Source organism: Papaver somniferum, unplaced genomic scaffold (genome assembly GCF_003573695.1).
Source record: "Papaver somniferum cultivar HN1 unplaced genomic scaffold, ASM357369v1 unplaced-scaffold_148, whole genome shotgun sequence".
In the NCBI taxonomy this organism is placed as follows: domain Eukaryota; kingdom Viridiplantae; phylum Streptophyta; class Magnoliopsida; order Ranunculales; family Papaveraceae; genus Papaver; species Papaver somniferum.
The window spans coordinates 1,030,432-1,051,989 of NW_020624154.1; the positions used below are offsets into that span (position 1 = coordinate 1,030,432).

The window sequence follows — 21,558 nt, forward strand, 5'->3', positions numbered from 1 at the left end:
ACTTTATAACACTGAAATGAATGGATTTATAAACCACACTGTAGCATCTGCGTTTTCATCCATAGCATGTTCACAAATTACATCATGAACTCCTTTGTTCCAGATGATGAGCTCCCAAAAAAAATTCGTGACTTTTTAACAACAAACTTACCAATACCTTCTTATTGAGACTCTACAAATGCATCATTTTTTTTACTTCCGTTTAAGTCTTGCGATAACTTTCAGCATAAGTAAAAACTATCAAGCTACAACTGAAAGTGGATGTCACCCTCTTAGAAGACATATCTTAAGTAATTTATGACAGCATAAATATATAAACAATATTTGTACGTTAATCAAGTTGTAGCTTGATACTTTGATAGCTTCTTGAAAAAAATTAAATTATCCAAAGTCCACCCAGGTCACCTCTAAAAATACGTTGCAATCACTTGTAATCAGTTCATTGTTTTCCGATCACAACTAACAAGTAACAAGGATTGATTCAATAATGTCAAACAGAAACTATCAGTATGGTTGACCTGCTATATGGATAATCAAAATATTATATATCAATTGTCTACTATTAGTATTCACTATTCAGTACGAAATTCAAATATGAAGTATCAATTGTGATTATGATTCCATGAAACATATCAGTATACTAGGTACGAACAAAAATTTAACATATGTATATGTACTAAATAGAATTACATAAACACAAATTAAACAAACCTCAACAATAATACCATATGAATTATGATTAAGTGATTGTTCCTCTATCACTCTCGCCTGCTTCCTGCTTTAATTGCAGTTTGATATCCTTTAGAGTTGAGCAATAACTGATTTGATCTATCATGTTTTGTTTAAGAGAAGTTATAGGAGAAGACGAAAAGTTAACTTTATAGTTTCGTGAACTATGTTTTTGTCCGTGTCTTTTAAATTTTGAACTATCCAAAAATATTAGGCAATAAGATATAAGGCCATGGTAGATTTAAAAAAAGTTATGCCTTGTACGGGAGCACAACATGGCGCGCTTCAGAACCGGACCTGGAAAAAGACGAAAAGGAGCTATCTGCTTAGACCGTCAAATCTAGTCAATTAAGTGTCAAGGTGTTTGGCGAAATAAATTAAATCAACTAACAATTTATTAACGGTCTTTGGTCGGTCTACGATCCAAATGTATCAACCTCATCTTTCATGACCCAAACCCTAACAAAACAGTAAATACACGGCTCTTGAAGATAACTCCAGATATTTATGGCGTTTTAATTGAGACATTTTTTTAGAACCGTGTTGGTTAGTAAATGACATTTAAAATTGGAAAGTTTCTATTTGTCATTGTTGGATATTTTGAAAACGTACATATTCTGTTTGCCGCTACTATTGACACATGTTAGAGGTATATGTTGGTTATGAATAGACATCTTAAACAGACGCATATACCCTATAAGTAGTGAAGATGTTTCTCATTCAAAAATCATCAAAACTTACTACTCTCTTGTGTTCTTGGTTGGATCAACAAAGTACAATTGTTAAATTCAATTACGGTGTTAGCATTTCATTGAACCCTAAAGACATAATTCATTGACCTTGTACTTTCCAATTATTTAGGGAAGGTCAAATTATTGTTTAAAATGCCGATAAATCCTTGAAGTCAGAAATAGACCAGTATGTGTGTTTTTCATCCTCTAACGTAATCTAACTTTCCAACATGCATTAATCAGGTCTTATATAAAATTTGATCTTATATATCTTCAAATAGATTTTATCCTTTTCATAAAAAATCAAATACCCATTAAAATAATAGTCCGCGAGTTACAACACCAAAGGTGTCACTATCGATATACAAAAACTCCAACAAAACAAATTGTTCACAAAAACCCCATTTAACATAAACTGTCTATATTACCATTCTAGTTTAAATCACCCTAATAAAGAGAAACTCAACCCCACATTTAATTGTTATTATATTATTACCACCAACAACAACGCACCACCACCGATCGTCGTCGACCACAACCAGCAGCACCACCACCGCCACCGACCACTACCGCGTCACCACCACCGCCGCCAACCATCACCGAGCAGCCACCACCGCCAACCACCACCGCCGCCAACAACCACCACCGCGCCACCACCACCACCGCCTTCACCATCCACCACCGCCTCCGCCACCAACTGATTCAGATTTTTGATTGTCGTTGTTTTTTTAGTAAATAAGATTCGAACTCTAAGACTTGTTAAGATTAATTTTAAAGGAATAAAATAGAGAGTTACTGGGTCTAGGATTCGGCCAAACTCATATCAATAGGTTCAATTATTCATTCTCAAACAATTATCGCTCGACAAATAAAACAACATCGACTCTTATTCTTGCCAAGGTAGATTCTCCAAACATTAGTTATAAATCGTAAGCATGGGACATCAAACATCTAAGCAAGCATGACTCATCTAATAAAATAATAACTAATTTTTTCAAATCATAATTCTATTTTAATTAAGTGTAAAAGTCAAATAGAAAATAAAACAAATTCACCCATGTATGAAGTCCGGCTTCCTCCGTCGACCCAGTGTTGGGGTCTAGCTTCTCATGATAAAAACACACTCACAAAAATATGATTTATAGCTCAAATGGTGTTTTTATTAATAAAACAATGAATCTGCAACGCTGTATAGGCGTTACAGAAATCACTGTTACAATATTTGTTGAAAACTGAAGCTACTTGTTACAATGGACTGTTACAAAATTTAAGACGCTAGGATGTTGGAAAAATAAGACACTAGAAATAACGACTGCAGTTTGCTGTCTTATTTTCTTCGTGGCTTATTCTTCCTGCAGGTGAAGATTCACTCTGCAACCTCCTATTTTACACTCAGTCTCTGCCCCAAACTCTCGACCCCCCTTCTCTTCGACTCTGCTGACTTATTTATAACCAACATCACCGAGATATTCCCCAGTGAATGCCCGTAGTAATTATGTTTATCTTTCACGTTCTGTTGTGAGAATAATCTTCCTTCTTTAGCTCCATCACGCGTCTGCATGGTTTCAGATTCACTCCTACACGCTTCTGTTGACCACGACAACTCGTTCTCAAATAAAAACGGAAATAAAATCTCACCAACTCTGCTCGAGATTAATGGAGTGTATCTTCTCAGCACGTACACCCTGTTTTCTTCTCTCCGATGATGTGGCCCAATTTTACCGGTTCTGATGGGATTACCAGTCCTGTCCGAGCCTAACAGGCCTTATCCAACTGATTGCAGCGTTTTAATCTCACTAGAAATCTTCCAAATTCAAAACAGCAATATCGGGTTTATCGAAACACGTAACTCCCTGATTTATTCTATCTGATGTTCCAGCCAATTCTAACCCAAACCATTGATCATCTCATGCCTTATAAACTTAATCAAGTCGTCCCGTGAAATTTTATCCATTGAGTCTCATTCAAACTCCTCTAGAATCAAAACCCTAACTCTGGCAGTTCAAAACCAGTTTTCGCGCCAAAACTGTTCTTGCTGCTTCCATCAATCGTTGATTATCCAGCCAAATATAACTGAAACAAAGCACGTCACCACGTCTGTTTAGGCCCTAGGAACAAGCCCATTTGATTTCAGCCATTTAGTCTCACTGTAAGACCTCCAAAACCGAAACCCTAATTCAGCTGTCATTTTCCCGCCAAAAACAGAAATTTTGAATTGATGAAGATGAAGTGCCCCTATCCTGAACTGGGGTGCGAATAGAAGATGCCTTTTGGGGTGACCTGGTGTGCCCCTTAGTAATTTAGGTTCCCCTTATTTAACGGAGAGAGTTCGAATAACACGTGTCCTCCGGGGTACAAAAACCACTTTTCGAGCAACTTTCTCCATAAGAGCTTATTTCACAAGAATACCGACAAACAAGTTTATTAGTGATAAAATGAGTCCCAGTTAATGTATTTATGGGTTAAAATGCGTCGCACTTTCGTGCTCATCTCCAACCACCACCACTGCCGTCGTCGCCAATCGCCGCCGCGCAACCGCCGCCGCCGCCAACCACCACCACCGACATCTACCACCGCGCCACCACCACCACCACCGACAGCTACCACCGCGTCGCCGCCACCGCCGCCAACCACCACAGCGCTACCACCACCGCCGCCAACCACCACAGCGCCACCACCAACCACCGATGATGCCGACCACCACCATAGACCACCGCCGACGACCACCACCACCGTCGCCGAGCAAAACCACCATTATCGCCGACCACCATCACCAACCAGCCGCCACCGCCATAAAAAATGAATTTCATTGATCAATATTCAACAAAATGAGAAAAAAATGATGAAACCAAACAGAGAAAAATGATGAAACCAAAATTGGTTTCACCAAAACTAGATGAAACTGAAATTAGTTTCATCATTTTTCCACATATTGTCATTTCACCAACACAAACTTCAATGATGAAACCACACACGCCGACTTCCAAGTCAGGCCGAATAAACTAGGAAAAAATCAGGTGAAAGCAAAATTTGGTTTCATCGTAAAAGAAACACAATAAGATGAAACCTACCACCACCGCCAACTTTTTTGGAGCAATCAAAATCTGGAGTACTTCATAAAATCTCTGAAAGGATCTTATCAAGTACTTTTCATATCTTATCAAAATGAATAAACTACAATTTGGTTTTGTCGACAAGTATGAAACATGAAACCAAAATTTATCTCAACATAAAATTCTCGTATCACCAACAAGATTGGTTTCGTCCATAAAAACTATAAAAAAAGTGCAATAAGATTACATAAAAGCGAAACTCGTTTCAATATAAATTATTGTATCACCAACTATATTCGTTTCGTCGGCAAAAATTAAATAAAAAATGAAACCAAAGCTCGTCTCAACATAAAATTATCGTATCACCAATAATATTGGTTTCGTCGACAAAAAATCAAAAAAAAAAGTAAAACAAAACTAGAAGCAACCAAAACTCAACATAAATTACCGTAATACCAACAAGATTTGTTTTGTCGACAAAAAATTTGAAAAAAATCACATATTAGATGAAACCAAAATCGGTTTCAACAAAAAAAAAAAAATTATATTACCAACAAATTGGTTTCGTCGATAAAATAAGATGAAACCAATTTTGGTTCCGTCATAAATAAGATGAAACCGTAATTGGTTTCATGCAATTGTTGCAGAGGTGGCAGCTTCAAACAAAGTGGCAAATTATTTAACATTTACTGTTGCCGAGCAAGTAGACATGCTAATCACACAAACATTTCAATGAACAGGCAGAAACAACCAACATCAGGAAACAAAAGAAAATTGTGTACCAAATAGCATACACATTCAGACTATAACCGGCACAGAAACAACACACCTAGGTGATAAGGCCCAATTGCTCCTCCACTGCCTACACCAGAGGCTATAACGCATCCAATTAGGACCATATGCTCTAATTTTTTCAACACAGTGGTGAAAGTAAGCCCAGATTGAGTTGGCGCATATTGCTAACAAAACATACCAAAGCAAATTCGATAACATTCATAGAAAATCCTAACCACAAAAATTAACGATCCATGGCATAAACATAAAGCGACGATAAACATAAGTAATTTATAATTATGATCCAGTTACTCTAAAATGTCTCCCTAATCAGTTCCTTACTCCAAGGCTAATGACCTTGTCATGGCATCAATAGCTGTCTATACAGAGAAAAAACGAAATTTCATCACCTGTAAAATTATAAATGTGCCAACAGTATCGATGTTCATAACTACAAAGGACTCCAAACAACTAAAATTAAAAAAACCATGTCACTGCCATGTACCAAATAGAGTCCAACCATTCAGAAACACATTAAAGAGGAAAATAAAAGAAAATATGAACCTGCTTTGAAGCCATTAAGGGATAAATCCTCGGCAGGCACTAGAAAATTACCAGTTGCAGCATTAACAAGAATGTCTATCCTCCCAAAATGTTGAAAAGTTGCATTTGACAATCCTATTTGCGTCTTCGTTCTGACGATCGTCTCCTACAAACCCACCAATAACAACATGGATTGAAAAATTAGGGAATATGGGTTCGTAATCTTATAAAAATCATTTATTTCATTTCTACAAATTTGACATACAAATAATAACGGTACATATTGAAGATAAAATTGGAAATCAGAACATTAATTAAGAATTGGGTATGTTTTTCCAGTTTACCTGAATTCCGAGAGAGCGAAGAGAAGAGACGTAGGAATCAAGAACAGATTTGCGTCTACCCATGATAGCAACAGAAGCTCCATGTCTACCAAACTCCTTAGTAATCTCAAACCCAATTCTTGATCCACCTCCAATAATCAAAGCAACTTTCCCTTTCATTATATCAACCTTAAATGGAGACTCCATTTCCACACTTCCTCTGTAAAAACTAAAAAAGTGCTAGCCGGCCTCCTAGTCGTTTCAAGTCAAACGACAACTGCATTCATATGTGAGTTGGAGTATAATATAGGTAGTTGAAGCTTTTTTCATCTCAGGTGGTTTATTTGATAAAACATATGGGTCAAGTGTTAAAAAATATAAAACAAAATTAGATGAAATCGAAATTGGTTTCACCAAAATTAGATGAAACCGAAATTGGTTTCATCATAAATGTACTCTTCAGTGTTTCATAATCGATGAAAGTTGGTCAAACTAGGGAGGTACTCTCCAATCCCTAGCAGGTCCAACACACTTGGAATTAACTTTATGTACGCAAGCTGGTCAAAATTAGGTGGTGCAGCCTGCAATGCAGAAGATTCTATACATCAATTTCAACAATTTTCAAAGCATGACTACAAATAAAACGAATCAACCTACCGTTTTAGTTGCAAATCGCTGCTTCCTCGTCATCATCTGTAACAACATCAACAACATGAATCATATATTTATGAAATCTCTTTTCCCAAAGTTTAATTTTCATCATAAACCCTAAAAAAAATTTAACTGAAACATTAAAAACTGATCGGTAAGGTTATAAATCGAAAACAACAACTCATATATTCATCTTATTTGGTAAGGTTATAAATCGAAAATTGCAGGAAATGAATTGAAAAACAAATAAAAATTCATCTCATCAATTCAATTTATCTCAAAAACAAAATTTTGAATTTGTTTAAACCTGTAATTAGAATATCAAAGGAAGACTTGCTCATCGTTTGAGACCAATTCTTCATTACCCTAGACCTAGTTTATCAAATCGACAACCCAATTGACATTTGAGACCAGCTTTTTTTTTACATCCAACTTGAAAATAGATTGATTGAGAAGAAAAATCACATCAATCTTATACACACACAAAAAAAATCAAATCTCTAGATTTAGTTCGATTTTCACCTTTTTATTTTCCTCACTTCCCATTCTCGATCTGTATACATTTATGTTGGTACGGGAATAGGAGACGACGAAGTAGAAAAGGAGACGATGTTGGTGGAGAATCAGGAGAATACCGTGGTTCTGATGGTGGTGCGGGAAGAACTGGAGGAGGTTCTGTTGGTGGTGGCGGTGTGAGTGAAGACTGAAGAGAGAATATAGATCTCGTATGGAGAAGAAGAAATGGATGGTAGGGTAGGCTGGGTATTTCTTGAAAATGAAATGGATGTAATTCACCCATATTAACAGATTTGGGGTTTTTGTTTCATTTTTACTGGGTATGGTTTTCATTTAGCCCAAATAATATGGCTGGTGTTAGTGTAACTCAAAGAGTATCACCTTGGTTTTTTAGCCTGGCATTTTTAGGAGCAACCCCGAAATAATTAGAGGCGACACAAAAAGACAAAAAAGTTCACCCAAACGTAAAATGTAGCCATCCCTTATCTCCCATTTTTTTAATGGCCAAACTACCCTTTACAATCGGTAGATAACTTCACAATCGGGAAGTTAATCCACAATCGGGAGTCAATTTAGTTTATATAACTTCCGAATATAAAGTATCCCCAAAATAAAATCCTCTATCTTTTGAATTTTGATTATCCTATAATCGGTAGTAAATTTTTTTATCTTAACTCCCGATTAAAGTAGACCTTTGGCTAAAATGCTACCATAATCGGTAGTGAATTTAGTTTATTTAACTCCCGAATATAGAGTAGCCCCAAAATAAGATTTTGCAAAAATTCTCAATTTTTTGAATTTTGGTTAAGCCTATAATCGGTAGTAAATGAAGTTATCCTGACCTCCGATTATACAATAGATCTCTTTACCGAAATCCTACCATAATCGGCAGTCAAGATAGTTCATATAACTACCGAATATAAAGTTGCCCCAAAATGTGATTTTGCAAAAATCCTCAATTTTTTAAATTTTGGTTGAGTCTATAATCGGTAGTAAATGAAGTTATCATGACTTCCGATTATACAGTGACTCTCTTTCCAAATATCCTACCATAATCGGTAGTCAAGGTAGTTCATATAACAACCGAATATAGAGTTGCCCCAAAATGTGATTTTGCCAAAATCATCTATTTTTTGAATTTGGGTTGAGCCTATAATCGGCAGTAGATGAGGTAAAATCTTGACTACCGATTGTACATGGCTCTCTTTGCAAATATTCAACCATAATCGACAGTCAAGATAGTTCATATAACTACCAAATATAGAGTTGCCCCAAAATGTGATTTTGCAAAAATCCTCAATTTCTTGAATTTTGGTTGAGCCTATAATCGGTAGTAAATGAAGTTATCCTGACTTCCGATTATACAGTGACTCTCTTTGCAAATATCCTACCATAATCGGTAGTCAAGGTAGTTCATATAACTACTGAATGAAGAGTTGCCCCAAACTATGATTTTGCCAAAATCATCTATTTTTTGAATTTTGGTTGAGCCTATAATCGGTAGTAGATGAGGTAAAATCCTGACTTCCGATTGTACATGGATCTCTTCTTTGCAAATATTCAACCATATTCGGTAGTCAAAATAGTTTATATAACTACCGAATAGAGAGTAGTCCCAAAATGAGATTTTACAAAAATCCCTTTTTTTTTTAATTTTGATTGAGCCTATAATCGGTAGTAAATAAATTTATCATTAACTTCTGATTAATAGTAGCCCCAAACGCGCATTTAGCACAAATTTATATCAGTCGGTAGTATCTTTGTGTTACTTGACTACCGATTTAATATTAACAATCGGACACAAAATAACTTCCGATTACGGAAGGGCATTAACGTATTCTTCTATCTTTTGGACATCCCTTAACCTTGGGTATGAGTTGAGAATAAAAAAAATCGCTCCTAATTCTTTCGGGGTCGCCCCTAAAAATACCAGGTTTTTTAGAGCTTAATATGTTAAAACAAAATGCGACTTTTATAACATAATTTATTTATTTCTTATAAACATCATGAAGTAGTCTGAGATGTCTCGTACATATATAACGATACTATGCTTCAAAATAAAATAAAATATAACGATACGTTCATATACGGATTCGATGGATTATTTGCAAGTTGATCAACCAATCTCTACATTTAACACTTGACAAACCTGTAATTGACAAACATGTGACCATCTCTATAACCTTTTCCATTGGTATCAATCTTCTTAAAAACAGTGTTGTAGTCCAAATCCAACCCTCCGTTGCTGCACTGATCAACAATACGGACAATTATTTTAGCGCCTGTACTTCTATTGTACACCTGCATCAAAATAATTCAAAACTTCTTTGTTATCTTTGATCTAGAATCCCACGGATAAGAAATGAAATAATCAACAGCCAAAAACAATCAGCAAAACCCTTGTTTATGCAGCTAAATTCATGTGCAATTTGCTTAGTGCTTACCCTCAAGCACTTGCCACAAGATGCTTGACCACGAGGTCCAGCCGGCCCACAAAAGGCGGTCCAGCCATACTTTTTACGGCATGCAAGGGGCTTATTCGCATCCCAAGTGGAACAATAAGCGCTAGCTTTGTTCAAGTTCCATCCAATTTTAGCGGGATTATAGATATGATATGTTGCGCGCACGTTAGTAGCAGACTGGCCATTCACAATGCAAACAACAGCTGCTGCGAGAAAGAGTAAGAAAATGGTGGGGAGTTGTTTGGTTGCCATATTCTTAAAATTCGTAATTTGGTTGTGGATGATATAAAGTCGTAAAGTTTCATATTTATAGAGATAAAGTTTCATTTTATCCTTTTCTTGAAGACTTTCAAAGGAGGACTGTTTTTTCCCTTCAAATTGCCTTTGGTCATTAGAGACTTTATTAAGTAATTAATTAAAGGTGGAGAGCAAATTAAACTTGGACTGATGAAGTTCTAGATGGTACATAGAACCAGTCCTTAGGCATTGATTAATTTTCAAGCGACTAATCTGTGAAAAGGCACAAGTAAAATGCCAACAAGGCCATAATAGCCAATCTGCTGTTAAAAACACGTTTTGTGTGAGTAAATATACCACAAACTAGAAAGTCTCTCAGTCTTATATGAGTTTTGATACCCTCCCAGTAATCTGACACCCTCACTAGAAAATAATCTCTCTGTGTTATATGGATTTTTGTACCCTTCCAGTAATCTAGCACCCTCACCGGCAATGTTGAAGTTTTTTCCCTCTAATTTAAGTCCATTGTTTCACCAGAGAGATTTAAAACTTACAGGTACAACCTTCTTTAATAATTATATGTTGATCAAAGCCGTATTAATTACGGCATAAGGTCAGAGTCAAGTTGGAGATTGCGGTCATTGGAGGCTGCTCCGTGTCTCTGAAATCTATCTGTTCTAAAAATAAACTAGTCATTAATGTATACCGTACTTGTTCCATGGTATATAGCTTGTAGGTGGCACACTGAATGCAGATAAATTGGTGATTAATATTGATCTAAGAGCAAACTAGAAACCTTAAAAATGAAATAGCTAGATGTTAGCATTGCAAAATGGAAAAGATGAAGTATTGATTGAAAATTAATAGGACAAAATAGCTTCTAAGTTTTGCAACTCATATAGTTGACGGTTCTTGTTATTCCCACCCAAGAATCTTACTTTGCTGTCGTTCCGAAAACAGAGCATGGCTACAACAAAATATCGTGTGTTAACTTTCATGTCCATGTGGAAGGAACAAAAATTCCTATAAAAGAGGTTCTAAATCAAGCAAGGTAGTAAATCAGAGGAGAACATATGAAGCCTAAAAAGTTTCTAAGGTTTCACAGGCATCCATGGCAAAGGCATTTATCTAAATACCACTAATGATCTGAGTTCAAGAAGTCATTGTCACTATAACGACTGCTCATCCAACAGTTCCAATAGTGTTTCCAGCAAAACTTTAAATCTATAAGAACACTTGATTGCTAACTGAAATTTCATGAAATTCGGGCTCATGCAGTTAAGCTCAACGGCTGCACTAACATAAGAAGAAAAACCCAAAACATCTAGAGTTCTTCATTTAGTTTCAAACCCTTCAGCGGCAAAATGCCTTAAGGAGACATGATTGCATGATCTTCTGCCTGGAAATTTTCCTGCTATAGAAACTAAACACTGTAAAACCTAAATGTATCTAGATTCATAGCAAACCTTAAGGTCCCTAACAACAACCAAGAAGCTGAAATGTGATGGCAGCACAACATACGACATCACACATAGGATAATGGACATTCAAATTTATACCAGCTCACCAAACCACAAAATGATTGTTTCTATTATTTTTTTCTGCTATCAAAAATTGATTTGCATCAAGAGTTCACGAACATACTAGGTTCAGATGTGAATGCCTACAAAGAAAAAAAAACAAACTTAATCTTCATCTCATTTAGACAAACAACCATAGATCAAAAAGAACCAAACAGCTAGTAAAGAATTCAATTCAAGCTTCATTTGAAAGCTGAAAAGACTTCTGTATGCAGCAGCTCATATTGGCTAAGAGTTTACTATCTTACTCATTTTGCTGGTTACATAAGGCTATGTGCTATTGCTGCTGTTTTCATCCTTTCCAGTACCCCCAGCTACTGCAGATCCCGAAGGAGGTTCTGCAGACAATGCCTTCAAGACTGACTCATTCTGCAAAAATAAATAAATCATGTAATCTAATTTCAAAGTCCTGATAAACAAACTCTGGCTACTTTACCCAAAACATCATGTTCTACAAATCCTATCATATCTGACATTCACAAGAAGAGAAATACAGTAAAGCTCCTCTTAGTAAGCAATGCTACAATTATATAGATTGAATCGATCCTTAGAAAAACCAGGTAAAAACAGTGTAAGATTTTCTTCACCCTAAGAACTGCAACAATTCAGTGTACCTTGCCAAAATTGAATTTAAAATAAAGTGTAGTAGAGTTTACTACAAATTTCAGACATTTATTCCCGCTTTACGACATGCACATGCACGTTTTAAAATCGGATACAAACTCAAGCTTATAGCATAAAACAATATCACTATCAGATGGAAGAAACCGAAACCGTTGCAGCTGGGAAAGACCTGAACAGTTCAACAGAAACTTAGTGTGCTATGTTTTCTGTATTGAATTTCAATTTCAATTCTATCCTGACAGTGTTGTAAACTGAGTGTTTAACACCTTCATTCTAAGGGAGGGCGTTAGAAGTTACCTAATTCAAGATCAAGGTTACCTAATCATGAGAATATGCTTTTGAAGACACTATAATGATTGTATTAAAAGTTATGTGGGTTAGAGTTGGGTAATCAGTTATTAGATTGGTCCTTCTAGTTCTAGCTATGTATGCCTACACAAAAACCACTAACAATGTCTTTTCTATGTATTCATTGTGCTCTTTCTTCTCTACTCGTCTCATAAATACAAAACCAATGGGATTAACATTGATGCTTCCAAGAGATGCTCATCCAATTTACTAAGATAGCTTTACCTTCTTAATGTAAGTGAATTTTTGCCCAAAAATACGGTGAACTCAAGTCCCATTATGGTAAGACCCAACTCAGTTGCTCACAGAACAACGAATGAAACAAGGGTAGTGTAACCTCATCTTCGAAGTTCGGACCACATTCCCCTAGTTTACATAATAAATTTGCACCAAAATTCACCAACCCAATACAATCACTCATTCCGACTAATGTTGTTTACTTGATTTCACTGTGTTGAAACAAAGAAACAAAAATACTCAATTCGAAACTAGTCACCCATCAAGCAGAAGAAGGTGAACCCCAATCACCAATTTCAAACAAAATACAACGACGAGATCGAATTTTGTTGGCAAACCCTAAAACCCTAAATCATACAGAAAAATGAATAGAATGGTCAGTTTACCTGCCAAACCCTAAGAAGTCTCTTCTTGGCATTGGCTTTTCTAGTAGGAGTAAGCTTTATTTTCTTCCAGACCTTACCACCTGAATCATGCTTCTTCACTATCTCCAGAAACCTTGTCCCCCAAAATGCACCCGCCATCTCTCTCTCTTTCCCCTCTCGACGAGAAACTAGAAAGTTATAAGAAAATGAGGTACACTGGAATGGGACTGACATACGCGGTTTAGGCGTCCTTTGGGTATCAAAAACTCTTCGTGGACCGCTTAAACAGAGAACACAGGAACTACCCCTCACACAGTGAAGCACCGACACACCACACCAGTATTGGGCCGTGTCCGTGTCCGCGTCAGACTGACACACGATGTGCATGGGACACCGACACGACACACGTGCAAAAATATAGTGTGTCAAGGAAATCTAGTGTATTCCATTTTAGTAGTTTGGTAACCTAGTGTGTCAAGGAAATCAGTATAATAGTTAATTTTTCTATATGTAAGCTAACATAAAATTGAGTTTTTTCATGTATTTGTGTGATCAATGTATTTGATATACTAATCTTAGAATATAAAAATCATTTTATTAATGTATATATAGACGTTTTCGTGTCTTGATGATTTTGGATTTTTGCTATGTCTGTGTCATGTCGTGTCGTGTCGTGTCCGTATCCCGTATCAGTAACCGTGCTTCCCAGCCCTCACATCTCTTTACATGGTGGGGCCTAAAAGTGGTCACCTTGCTAAATCTCCTAGGGGATGGGCCCACCCTGTTTGAGGGCGGTTTTTGCATTGTTTTTTTTTTTTTTTGAGATGGTTCATATAGAACCACTAGTTTGGTTTTTGATGCAAAAGGTGATTAACTTTATTAATCCGAACTAGTATCAGTGTCTCCCTTATTAGATATGTTAGCAAGCATGTCGGCTGCCTTATTACATTTCCTATTATCAAAACAACAAACCCAATTGTTTATAGTTGATAACATGTCAAAAGCATCAAGAAAAATGCTCTCATTTTAGTATAAGCAGAATTGTTGACTTCGTGATATCCTTCAAGTAAGTTTCACTGATGACATATGTAATCTGCAACTCACAACTCCACTTGACTACCTTCGGGAGAAAACCACTTTGAAATTACATAATTTTTTCTCATAGATACCATAAATTTTTGGCGAACCATTTGAAACTAGCCGGTGTTAGAGTGGGGATTTTTTCTTACTTTCTAAGCCTAACCACTGGAATTGTAGATAGCGAGAAAAAAAACTTGATCGGTTATGGATTTCTAAATACAGTACTTTTTACAAAAGAGTTCGTGGGACGAAAGGACTATTACATTTTTTTTTCTCGTAGAGTTTAATAAGAACAAAAAAGTTTCTCGTAGGGTTTGATAAGAACAATACTCGGCAAATTATTTTTCTTTGATACCGACGACCCATTCGAGACTCGCCATTCTGGAATCGGGAGTTTTTGCTTCTTTCTTGGCCCAACTACCTAGCTTGTAAATAACAAACTTTTTCTTATAAAAGAAGTTCAAAAAACAAACCCATGGTTACAATCATGATCGAGAACCGAGCATGTTTATTTTTTGCTGACTTGGCGTCTGAATCTGACTTGGTCTCTAATTCGGCTCGAGTCAGATATCAGATCGTTATGGTTTTTATTTTGAGTCAGATTTGACTCGCGATCTGACTCAGACCCAACCCCTTATTTGGACCCATTTGAGTCAAAGAATAAAATACCCTGATTCATGGAACCAAACCACTGATTTACATATTTCTGAGTTAGATGAGCCAGACCTGACTCAAAACACAAACATACGGAGTCAGGTGATATCAGTCAGATTCAGACAACTCAGATGAGTCAGGAAAAAAACAAACAAAGTGCAAGTTTTCTAGTACACAATTTAATAAAGTACTTCAATTTATTCATCATATCTCTGTTCCGTTATTTATCCTTTACAACTTCGTATCTGTAATAGTATTGCTTACTTATTGAGCTTCATAACAGAAATATTTTGGAAGTACAGGTAAATATCCGTTTTGGGCAGCATGCATTAGTCCATCGTTGGGTCATAAAATCAGTCGCCACAATTGACAAATTGGTAGTCTACGAACATGTGGCCAGCGTTGTAGCCTTGTCCGTTGGTGTCAATCGGCTTGAAAGCGCCGTCAAAGTCCAAATCTAATCCTCCGTTGCTGCATTGGTCAACAATCCTCACAGTTATTGCAGCACCTGTAGCCCTATTTGTTACCTGCATCAACATGAATCCATGTTTATCAAATATTATAAGGCCAATTGATTTATTGGTCACAAATTTTCTTATGGAAGGCAAGCATACAAGTTTTCTCTAACAATAAAATGGAAACTATATTATTCAGAGGTTCATTATGTAAAAGATATAAAACTAAATCATTGCAATAACAATACTGTATTACTTACCCTCAAGCACTTGCCACATGATTGTTGACCACGAGGTCCAACTGGACCACAAAAGGCAGTCCAAGGATACTTTTGACGCCATGCGAGAGGCTTATTGGCGCCCCAAGTGGAGCAGTAAGCACTAACTCGGTTCAAGTCCCACCCGTTTTGGGCTGGATTGTAGAAATGGTATGTTGAGCGCACATTAGGAGCAAACTGGCCGTTCGCAATGCCAACAACAGCTGCTGCAAGAAAGAGTAAGAAAAGGGTTGAGACTTGAGAGCAGGGACGGAACTACGTAGAGCTTAGGGGTGGCCCCCGCCCTCCCTATTTCTGGTTAATTCATTGGTGATCCCTTAAAATTCTTACTAATTAAAAATAAATCTTTTAATAAGCTCTCCTAAATAAATTTGTTTCCAAATTCGTCCCCCTTATATGAAATTTCTGGCTTCGTCCCTGGTCGAGAGTTCTTTGGTTGCCATACTCTTAGTTTAGTTTTGGTTGTGGAGAATATGGAGTCTAGACTCTAGATGTTTGGTATTTATAGAGATTAAGAAAAAGTATATTCCCCTTTTTCATTTTATTCCTTGAGAAAGACTTTAAATGAAAGACTTCACGTACAGATTTTTTTCTTTTCTTTCAAGTTGTTTTCGGCCTCTTAATAATCAGAGAGGCCATTGGAATTTTCATTGGGTAAGAAGAACACGAAGCAAAACTAATCTTGAATCTTGGTTAATTTCCAAGTGACAAGACAGTGAACCAAGGCCATGTAGCCACTCAATTAGTTCATAATCATAAATGTCTGCCACATGAAGGTTTTCGTTCTTAAACTTAGTTGTTACCCCAAGGACCCACGAATTCAATTTTCCACATATAGACAGCGAATTTTCCGGACATCATTGTTTTCTAGAATGCCATCTATAGCATTCCGAATCCATGACTACAAGTCTACAAGTATTTATGACTTTTCTGAACCAAATAATTCGTGCAGGCTAGACAGACTTTCTTAATTTATATAGGTGGCAAGAAAGTTGGTCACTAAAACTACTTTATCCTCCTATGATAATCTTCTCGGATGACTGTGGAATTTTGGATCGAACTCGGAATAGTCTAGTTGTTTAGAAGTTAATTCTTACAACCACCTATTCAAGGAATTGCCTCCACAATCTTAATACAAGATATGAATGGGAGACCCTCTTGTGAGACAAGATATGAGAAAGATGTAAACATGCCTAACTTGGAGCACCACAAGATTAACGTAGGATTACACTTGTAACTTCCAAAACAGATCAATAATAGCAAAATGAAGTATTTGTCAAATTTCCCTACCTTACTCCTTCAACTTATTATCCATGCTAAAAAGTTTTTGTTTGAAATCAAGCATCCGAGAAACTCCACTTTACCTTGAAAAGTAGTCCCATACCTCCCTAGAATACCTGCAATGTATAAATAGATGCTCAACTGCTTCTCCTTTGCTGCCACAAAACTTACAGTTAGCATCAGCTATAATATTCCTCCAACTTGAAGCATCCCTAGTGTAGGAAGGAAGTTTTGCATAGCTGCCTATAGCATAAAAGAGAGCCTAGGTATTATGTATCCGAGCCAAATCAAACTTGCAAAAGAAGAAGCTTACATATTCGCCGTTTCAGCATAGTAATTTTTTTGCCTCAAACTTACCTTCATCATCTGAGTGTACAGGAAGCGGCCCCATCTAGCCTCCAAGGCTCCAATTTATTCATCCCCAATGTAAGTGTTTCTCAATTTAAAATCCCAAACTGCGTGTCAGAAGTCAATTCTTTCACTGCAGAGAATTCGTTTTCCGATTTCTTATATAAAAGTAGGGAACTGATCTTGCTTCAGTAACAACCATTTAGCCTGCTTGCCTTGCCAAAATTGATTGGAATTTCCCTTGCCAAGGTTGCCAATATTGTAGCACTGTAAGTACATTTCTGTTTTCTCTTTCCTGGCTGATGCCACTTTGTAGCACTGAAAGTGCATTTTTTCTGTTTTTTTCTTGATAACTATATGCTTCTCATTATCTTGAATCGAGTACGTAATTTATAGCTCGCTAATTGAGCGCTCTTTCAATGAAGATTAACATGGTTACACAATCTTCCAAAGCCATGTGATGTGAATATACACCAATAGAGAAATGTTCTAGCTGAAGCATATGGACGGACAGGTGTGAATCAAGCCTAAGCGAGAGTGCAGGCTTGAGTAACTCAAAGATAAGTGAGAATCCAATGCCCAGAAAACTGTAACCACTACAAAGATAATTATACTCCATCCGTTGTTTTTTAATAGGCTGGTTTGGTTTTTAGATAAAATTAAGGAAATTAATACAACGAATCATTGAAAGTGGTCCCCATGACACTTGTCAGCAAAAAAAAAATAAAGTGAAATGTTCCACATGACACTTGTCATAATAAGAAGTTAAAAGAAAAGTGGTCCTACAAAACCAAAGTAACATTTGACTTTCCCAATTAAGAAACCAACCTATATTTTTGAAACATTTATTTATAGAAATCAACTTATTAAAAAGTAACGGAAGGAGTAGTCGTTACGGTGACCAGTTTTCGAACTTCGATCCAAGCAGGTAAGTTATTAATTAGTTAAACAGTAGCAAATTTGATTCCTACACACCACACATTCATTTCAAAAAGAGAGTATACCATTGTGATGGTCCAAAAAAGTTGCTTAATTAGTACATAATTTAAGGGAAACCAAGCTTAATTACATGATAAAGATCCTTCAATTTATTTAGTTTTTGTTTTGGTGTTCACTGTTTACAACTTCATATCTGCAATATCGTTGCAAATTTATTCAACTTCATAATTCAAACAAGGTACAGAAATCTTTAGTGAGCCATAAAGTAAAGAGACCTGCATGGCTAGTTATGGCAGCATGGGGAGTGAAATCAGTCACCGCAGTTGACAAATTGATAGTCTACAAACATGTGGCCATCATTGATACCTCTTCCATTGGTATCAATTTGCCTGAAAACACCCTCTTCCAAATCCAAACCTCCATTGCTGCACTGATCGACGATCCTCACAGTTGTTTGAGCACCTGTACCCCTGTTTGTTACCTGCATAAAAATATAACACCCTTGATTAGAACTAAAGAAACTACTGAAGGTATAAACATAACTAAATCCAATGTTTGTTTATGAAGTGTAAACTTACCCTCAAACACCTGCCACATGAGGCTTGACCACGAGGTCCGACAGGGCCACAGAAGGCCGTCCAGCCGTACTTTTGTCTCCAAGCAAGTGGCTTGTTGCCATCCCAAGTGGAACAATACGCGCTAACTCTATACAAATCCCATCCGTTTTGGGCAGGACCAGTGTACTCGATTTCGGCCATCTCGTCCGAAATTTCGCCGAAATTCCGCATCTCGTCCCTAGAGCGAGACGGAACTCATAATATCGCCAGACGAGATTTTCCTGATTATTTCGGCCGGAATAGTATGTCTCGGCTAGAATCGGTCTGTATCGGCCGATATTTTTAGGTCTTAAATGTATAAAAAATATTAATAGAGTAGAGTTCAATCTTAATGGAAGAGATTAAACTGGTCATTCACATCCACAGAAGAATGAATAAAGGATTATTAGTACTTTGATTCACAGAATGAATAAGAGTGATGTTTAAATTATGATTGATCTTATTAAATAATCTGAAATAATTACCAACCAAATCACCAATGGTTTCAATCTTCCTGAAATTTAACTCTCAGTGATTAATCACCATCAACTAATTGAAACTGAATTTTTATGATGATTAAGATCGATAAGTAACCATTATAGAAGTCCCATCACTATCTACAAAAATCCCCAGCCAAAAGTCTCATCACTATCCACAAATACAAACCAAACAAAAGTGCCTAATCTTCAAATTAAATAGAGATCTTTAGCGGTGAAAGGGTAGATATAGAAAGTGAGGAGATCACTCAGTGAAGAACAAAAATAAGCGGATAAACATGAGACTCTAAGAAATTTTCTTTGCTTCTTCAGTTTGACACTTGGTAAACGAGTGGTGAGAAAGTGCAACGTGGACCGAGATTTTATTCTTTTTTCTTTTCCCTAGCATTAGTGGTATTTGGTGATTTGAAACCTGAAAGAGTCTGAAATGTCACTGAAACATGGTTATATGTATAAATTTTTAAACCGATATCGCACCGAAATTTGGAACTGAAATCTCCGCGATACAAGACTGTACCAGTGTACCGGTCTCTGACCGAGACAAACCGAAATCCGATATTAACTACATTGGGCAGGACTATAGATATGGTATGTTGCACGAACATTACTTGCACTCTCACCGGTGCCGGGGACACTGGGACCTCTGCAATTACTCTGGCAGTTATTGGATGGTAAACAGTACTCATTAGTATCACCACAGTAACCGTACTGACTACAGCATAAGTTGCCTTGACAAGTCCGACCACCAGCTTGACGCCCACATTGCTGGGCACTCACAGCAGAAACGATAGCTGTAAGAAAGAGTAGGAATGCGGTAACGGAGAGATTTTTTGTTGCCATAATCCTAATTAATTTTGGTTGTGAATAAAATGGTGCAAGAGGTTTCGTATTTATAGTGAGAGAAAGAGAGGATAAACCTTGTTTGTCCAAAGTTTCAAACTAGGACTGTGATTTGGTCTACGAAATAAATGTCAAAAACTTGACTGCACAAAGATTGATGTTATTCAGTTGAGTATCGTTTACAACTACTGTAATACTATGCGATGGGGGAAAAAACAAACAAAACATTCAACGTTCTAAAATTGCATCCCTGGGTTTAGACAGACTAATTTGAAAATGGTTGGTCACATGAATAAGATCTCACATTAAGGCTGATATATTCCATTAGAGATTAACACGCTACTACTTCATTTATCACGGGGCTGCGCGTGCCCTTATAATCTTAAGTCTCGTCAAGCTGTTCAAGGATTTGAACGTTTGTAACCTTTTACGCTACAAAGAAATAACCTTAATGCCGTAAGAATTTCTTGGTTTCTAGATGACTATCATCGTCCAAATTTGTTTTATTTCTATCGAGCCATCATCCAAAATCTAAAATTTGTGGCAGACATATTCCACGTTTCCTGTCCAAACGGTATTTATGGCCTATGGCCATGAGGCTGCTACTGCGAAAGCAGCCACGCACATGGGACAGTCAATGTTATCATTACGAACACATCTTAAATTGTCCGTCCTTTCAACTTCTAAATCAATTATGGATTAAATCTCGTGGTGGTCTATGTTTTAGAAACCTTAAGTTTTCCAATATTGCTCTATTAACCAAGACTGCCTGGAGAATGATTCATACCCCTGATGCTCTATGGGTTAGAATCTTGAAGTGTAAACATTTCAAAAACTATCACCCCTTACAGTTTATTAAACCTAAGAACTGCTCTTGGATCTGGACTAGTATTTGTGCTGGTATTGATATTCTTAAGAAACACTCGATGTGGGAAGTTAAGAATGGTCTAAATATTCATGCTTTTAGAGACAATTGGATCAATGATATGGTTGTGCCTATGTGTTCTAACCAACATAATCTTGTCTATATGGTTAGTGATTTGATTGACACCTCTACTAGAACTTGGAATCGTGATTTAGTTGAAGCTTTTTTCACCACTGATAACTGCAATAAAATCCTTAATACTAGAATCCCAATTTCAGGATATGATAGACTTGTCTAGCCTCATACCAAATCTGTCACCTTTACAATAAAATCTTGTTATCATACCATATCTAGATTAGCTGATACTAGTAGTACTTTGCCTATTAATGATCCAATCTATTACACCATCTGGGGTTTGCATGTTGTTCCTAAAATTCAGCTATTCTGGTCGAAGTGTTATGAAAATATCATTCCCTCTAAATATAGAGTTGGTAGATATAATGTCAATCACAATCTTATTTGTAGCATGTGTCGGTCTAATATAACTGAAAT

The 21,558-nt window shown here is 36.6% G+C and overlaps 4 protein-coding genes and 1 long non-coding RNA gene across 5 annotated transcripts; all 5 read right to left on the reverse strand.

Moving 5' to 3' along the window:
- Positions 1-5,199: 5,199 nt before the first annotated feature.
- Positions 5,200-6,360, reverse strand: LOC113335451 (peroxisomal 2,4-dienoyl-CoA reductase-like). Its single transcript, XM_026581495.1, has 5 exons — positions 6,175-6,360; positions 5,852-5,996; positions 5,698-5,738; positions 5,343-5,472; positions 5,200-5,225 (listed from the first exon to the last, which is right to left on the reverse strand). Exons 1-5 carry the CDS (start codon positions 6,358-6,360, stop codon positions 5,200-5,202), a joined length of 528 nt encoding a protein of 175 aa, XP_026437280.1.
- A 2,930-nt stretch (positions 6,361-9,290) lies between these two features.
- Positions 9,291-10,050, reverse strand: LOC113335487 (barwin-like). The gene is made up of 2 exons (XM_026581530.1): positions 9,765-10,050; positions 9,291-9,621 (listed from the first exon to the last, which is right to left on the reverse strand). The coding sequence occupies exons 1-2, from the start codon at positions 10,032-10,034 to the stop codon at positions 9,454-9,456; spliced, it is 438 nt and encodes a 145-aa protein (XP_026437315.1). The 5' UTR covers positions 10,035-10,050; the 3' UTR covers positions 9,291-9,453.
- A 1,186-nt stretch (positions 10,051-11,236) lies between these two features.
- Positions 11,237-13,413, reverse strand: LOC113335442. Its single transcript, XR_003353348.1, has 3 exons — positions 13,195-13,413; positions 11,848-11,968; positions 11,237-11,682 (listed from the first exon to the last, which is right to left on the reverse strand). It is a non-coding gene; the product is annotated as an uncharacterized LOC113335442 (long non-coding RNA).
- Positions 13,414-15,070: 1,657 nt separating this feature from the next.
- On the reverse strand, positions 15,071-17,312 carry LOC113335452 (barwin-like). Its single transcript, XM_026581496.1, has 4 exons — positions 17,279-17,312; positions 17,005-17,076; positions 15,623-15,843; positions 15,071-15,434 (listed from the first exon to the last, which is right to left on the reverse strand). The coding sequence occupies exons 1-4, from the start codon at positions 17,310-17,312 to the stop codon at positions 15,261-15,263; spliced, it is 501 nt and encodes a 166-aa protein (XP_026437281.1). The 3' UTR covers positions 15,071-15,260.
- Positions 17,313-18,334: 1,022 nt separating this feature from the next.
- Positions 18,335-20,274, reverse strand: LOC113335429 (hevein-like preproprotein). Its single transcript, XM_026581480.1, has 3 exons — positions 19,880-20,274; positions 18,787-18,944; positions 18,335-18,689 (listed from the first exon to the last, which is right to left on the reverse strand). The coding sequence occupies exons 1-3, from the start codon at positions 20,139-20,141 to the stop codon at positions 18,519-18,521; spliced, it is 591 nt and encodes a 196-aa protein (XP_026437265.1). The 5' UTR covers positions 20,142-20,274; the 3' UTR covers positions 18,335-18,518.
- Positions 20,275-21,558: the final 1,284 nt, after the last annotated feature.